The sequence below is a fragment of the Bison bison genome, unplaced genomic scaffold (assembly GCF_000754665.1).
Source record: "Bison bison bison isolate TAMUID 2011002044 unplaced genomic scaffold, Bison_UMD1.0 scf7180017864529, whole genome shotgun sequence".
NCBI classification, from domain to species: domain Eukaryota; kingdom Metazoa; phylum Chordata; class Mammalia; order Artiodactyla; family Bovidae; genus Bison; species Bison bison.
In genome coordinates, this window is record NW_011495079.1 from 2559275 (window position 1) to 2564635 (window position 5361).

Consider the following 5361-nt stretch of genomic DNA (forward strand, 5'->3'; position numbering starts at 1 on the left):
AGGTGAAAGTATGAATGGTTAATCCAGAGAGTGTCAAGTGCTCCTGTGAGGTCTGAGGTCATGAATTAAAACCAGCTGGGGTATGATTTTTTTTTTTTTTTGCCAGCAATCTTGGGTGCAAGCAATGAGAAAGTTTGTTCCAACAAGGTTCAGTCCAAGCAAAGCTCCAAGTTCCTCCAAGCAAGAAAGAGACACTGGAGTGAAAGAGTTGAAAATGTTTGCAAAAGAGTGATTGTAAGGATTGATCAGGGAATCTAAATCAGTTGAGTTGGAATGATTAAATGATGGCAGAAGCAGGAAAAATAGACTTTTTTTAAAAGTATTGGATTAATGAATTGGAGGTCAGCGAGAATATGACAAATGAGCTGAGTAAAAAGAGGCTACTTATTGACCATTGGGATACTTGAAATTGAGATTTACTGAGCTACTGATGACAGGGTTCAGAGTCGTACCACTGGAGTGGATGGATGAGATGGAGTAGAGGAACAAGTCATTGGAGATGAAGAGGTCAAAGACCTAAGAGGCTCAGTGTTGGTGTTACATGGGTCATGTTGAATTCACAGAATGCAGACAAAACCTAGAGCAAGAAGCAATGGTCTAATTTCTGAGGGAGAGTGCCCAAGGGGTTGATAAATTTTAGCTGTAAAGATGATAAAGGGATCAGATGATATGAACTTCAAATGTTTTTGAAGGAGGAAAGAGAAATAGTTTGTAACAAGTAATTAGGAACAAAGGGGCCAAACTCTGTAGCCCAACCTCTTGCCCTTAAGGTACACAGAGCATGAGAAAAATAAATAACCTATTGATAGCACCCTACTTCAGAGCTCTACAGCAGTTAAAAGCAAAATTACCTTAATCACTAAAAACAGTAGTGCTGGGGATATACCTGGATGCATCTAGGCTAATTCCAAGTCTGAATTTGATAACTCACGGCTTTGGGGATGATGTAGAAAGGCAGTCTGACACCTTATGACATCAACCATATTTCCTGAGAAATGTAGAATCTGCAAATAACCTCCTGTTGATAGTACCCAGTGATAAGAAAAGGAGAGATAATTAATGAAAGGGAATGAAAATTATGTTTCGCTCAGAGAACATTGATTTCAGGCACCTAGAATGCAGTTCTTTCTGAATTATCTTTAATGTTGGCTTATAGGTTATAGATGGAGAAGGAAACGGCAACCCACTCCAGTATTCTTGCCTGGAGAATTTTATGGCCAGAGGAGCCTGGTGGTCCACAGTTCATGGGGTTGCAAGGAGTCAGACACAACTGAGTGACTAACACAATATAGGGTAAAGTATTGTCTATTTAAAAGAGCTTTCAGGTTTGCTGCATGAGACAGGGCGCTCAGGGCTGGTACGATGGGATGACCCTGGGGGATGGGATGGAGGGAGGTGGAAAGGGGGTTCTGGATGGAGAACACATGTGCACCTGTGGCTGATTTATGTCAATGTTTGGCAAAAACCACTATACTATTGTCAAGTAATTAGCCTCCAATTAAAATGGGTTTTTTTTTTTTTTTTAAAGAACTTTCAGAAGACATATAGCTGGCCAACATACACATGAGAAAGTGTTCAGTATCATCTAATCACTGGGGTTTCTCAGGTGGCTCAGTGGCAAAGCATCCTCCTGCCAATGCAGGAGCCGAAAGAGATGCAGGTTCGGTCCCTGAGTCGGGAAAATACCCTGCACTAGGAAATGGGAACCCACTCCAGTATTCTTACCTGGAAAATTCCATGGACAGAGGAGCCCACCAGGCTACAGTCCATGGGGTCACAAAAGAGTCGGCTGCAACTGAGCACATACACATCACTAATCATTAGAGAAATACAAATCAAAACCACAGTGAGATAACACCTCACACCTATCAAAATGCTGCTAAGTCACTTTAGTCGTGTCCGACTCTGTGTGACCCCATAGACATCAGCCCACCAGGCTCTCCTGCCCCTGGGATTCTCCAGGCAAGAACACTGGAGTGGGTTGCCATTTCCTTCTCCAATGCATGAAAGTGAAAAAGTGAAAGTGAAGTCGTTCAGTGTCTGACTCTTAGCGACCCCATGGACTGCAGCCTACCAGGCTCCTCCATCCATGGGATTTTCCAGGCAAGAGTACTGGAGTGGGGTGCCATTGCCTTCTCTGATCAAAATGGCTGTTATCAAAAAGAAAAGTATTGGTGAGGACGTGATTAAAGGGAATCCTCGTTCACTATTGATAGGAATGTAAATAGATGCAGCCACCACGGAAACAGTATGCAGGTTCCACAAAAAAATTAAAAATAGAACTACCATATGATCTAGCAATTCCACTACCTAAAAATAATGAAAAAAAAAATGCACCCCTATGTTTATTGCAGCATCATTCACAACACTGAAGATATGTAAGCAAACCAAGTGTCCATCCAGAGATGAATGGATAAAGAAAATGTGATATAAATTGAAATAGACACAAATTCACACACAAACACACACACTCTCTCTCACAGGAATACTTAACCATAAAAAAGAATGAAATCTTGACATTTATAGCAACATGGCCGGACCTGGGAGGTATTATGCCAAGTGAAATGTTAGACAAAAACAAATACCATATATTTCACTTTATGTGGAATCTGAAAAACAAAACAAAGGAACAAAACAGAAACAGACTCTCTGATACAGAGAACTGGTGGTTGCCAGAGGGGAAGGCAATTAAGAGGTACAAACTCCCAACTATAAGATAAATCATGGGGGATGTCATGTGCACGTAAGTTAATAGTAAAAAATATTTTACCAACTTTGTACAGTGATAATTTCATAATGTATAAAAATATAGAATCATATGTTGTATACTTGAAATTAATAATATTGTATAGTAATCAAAAAATTAAATAAGACAACTTTCAGGTTCAACAGGTAATTTTTTTTCTGTTTTGGCTTGTGGGAAAAGGTAGGATTAAACTGCCTGGAAATTTTCTAGTATGAAGGCCCTATGGAAAAAAAGCAGCGTAGCATCCTGATAGCTCTCCCATATGGCTCTGTGATTCCATCATTGTATTTGCATACAATTTAAGTAGGTTTTTATTTTCATGTGTCAGTGATGCCGCCTCCTCTGAGAAAACACTTCAGGATCCACTAGCTACCAGAGCCTGGAGACCTTTCTATAATCTAACCTCCTCAGATCAAATCTAGCCCTGGTAACTCTGACCCTTTCAGAGCAGCAAAACCTACCTTTTAAAAACTGTAAGTACAGTCAGGGCAAGAGCCAAACCCTTCAACTAGTAAGGTAAAGACTTAACAAGATAATTTGCTAATTTAAGTAGGGTAGAATAAACTCATTAATTGTGGCCTTGCAGAGATTATGCTCAGGACTTTTGCTCTGCACATTTTAACGTTAAGACTCTACGAAAAGAAATAACTGTGGGAGGGCACACTGCAGACTGTGGTCATCCCACACTCGCTGACTACGTTTGTGGGGTTACCAGTCACTGCAAAATCATAATCGTTTGCCTGTCAGCTCAGTTCACCCTCTGAAGATAAAACACTGGTTCCTGTACTCGGCGATGACCATGGTGGTAGGGCTTGCGGTAACTTTTACACGGCGACCTAAAAATCTTCGAAACAACTTGCTAATTAAAGCACAATTTTGAATTTGCATTCCTGATCTTAATATTGCTCAAATATATGCAAATTTTAATAATTAGTAAAATTGTCTCTAGGTTAGAAATAATGTCTCCATTTCAACAAAATAAAATGGCTTGATTCATAGGAAACATTTTTGGTGAAGGTTCTTTAAATTTAAAAGAACCATGCAGAAATCAGATAAACTTTCTTTTTAAAGGAGCTTATAAAGCATAGTCTGGAGGTCAGAATTTGGGGAATGATTAAGACAACCTAATTCTAAGGTCACCTTTCTTTTCTTGAAACATATATAAATTGGTAAGGTATACATGTATTTGTTATTAATGGTATTTGTTTTCAAGAAGACATTTTTATCTTAACAAATTTCTGAGACTCCACCAGGTTTTAACTTGGATCCTTAATATGGCTCTGATTAGTGTTTCCGGCCTAATTAAAATCACTAGGCTTCCCCTAAGATTAAAATCTAGACTGCACCTATCTATCTCAGTAATCTTAAATTGCCTATTAAGGCATTTCTAAATCATTTCATTTCGCTGCATTAAGCATTTAGGTTTAAGTTATGGTTTAAGATACTCTCGGGTGGAGGGATCCAACCCATAGACGGCTCTCAACAAAAATGCAGTTGAGCCCAAAGAGCTAAATGAAATTCTTTAGGAATGCCCCAACCTTCTTTAGGGTAAGAGGCAAGTGCAGTATTTGGCAATGCAATTTTGTCACAAATTCAACGGCAGGTTAAAGTGCCCTGTAGTCAAGGTCTGGTTTTTCCTAAATTTCAGGAACAAAAGAAGCGTTCGCAAGCAGGCAGGGATTGAACTCCCGCTCTCCCCGCCTAGTAAATCAAATCGAGGAAGATGAGCGTCCACGAGCACGCCTCGCTTCTTTTCTTTCCCTTCAGGGCTAGCGTTTGGGGAGGAAAGGCTGCGGCTATTCTTCGTTGAACCAAGGTCCCGGGATTGAGACAGGCCCAGCCCCCAGGTCCTCGCAGCTGCCCTGAAATTCGGCCCGTTAGCGGCGACTGACCCCGGAGAGAAAAACAGCTTCTCCAGCAGGGGGAGGGAGAGGAAACGGCGCACAAAAGGCAGTGCAACTTGTCCCTTACCGCCGTCTAAGGGTGGGGGAAAAGGAAACACAAACGAGCCACACTCAAGGGCTCCCGCCCGAGCGGCTTTTAAACTGCGTTTCCACCACCTCTCGCAGGGCGCCGCGGCTAATGGAACCCGCGCGAGGCGTCCGGCCAATCACCGCCGCGCTTCCTCCGGTCGCAGGCCAATGGCGGCGCGCCTTCTTGGGGCGTGGGCGAAGAGAATCCTCTCCCCTGGCCGTGGTGTGTGGGCAGGGGTTGGTGCGGACTCCTGGCTTGGCCGCACTGGGCCGCACTTGTCCTGCAGGGGCTTTTGTGTCGCCTTTGGCTTGGCTTTGTGTGCGCGGGTTTCCGCTGGGCTTCGAGGCGTCAGTCCCGGGCGGGAGCCGTGAGGCTCGGAGGCGGGAGCGCGGCCCCCCCTCCCCCGGGCGAGGAGCGAGCGCGCCGGCGTGAGCGGAGGGTGTGAGGGCTGCGGGGAAGGGGATTCGCCGCCGAGATGCCGGAGTTCCTGGAAGACCCCTCGGTCCTGACGAAAGAGAAGTTGAAGAGTGAGTTGGTCGCCAACAATGTGACGCTCCCGGCCGGGGAGCAGCGCAAAGACGTGTATGTGCAGCTCTACCTGCAGCACCTCACGGCGCGCAACCGGCCGCCGCTCGCCACCA

The 5361-nt window shown here is 43.9% G+C and overlaps 1 protein-coding gene across 1 annotated transcript in view; it reads left to right on the forward strand.

Moving 5' to 3' along the window:
- The first annotated feature begins 5175 nt into the window (after positions 1 to 5175).
- Positions 5176 to 5361, forward strand: part of LOC104982272 (lamina-associated polypeptide 2, isoform alpha-like) — a 13824-nt gene continuing 13638 nt past the window's right edge. Inside the window, exon 1 of the mRNA XM_010831616.1 lies at positions 5176 to 5360. Coding sequence (XP_010829918.1) covers positions 5196 to 5360 — 165 coding nt within the window. The 5' untranslated portion in view covers positions 5176 to 5195. The remainder of the gene's footprint in view (position 5361) is intronic.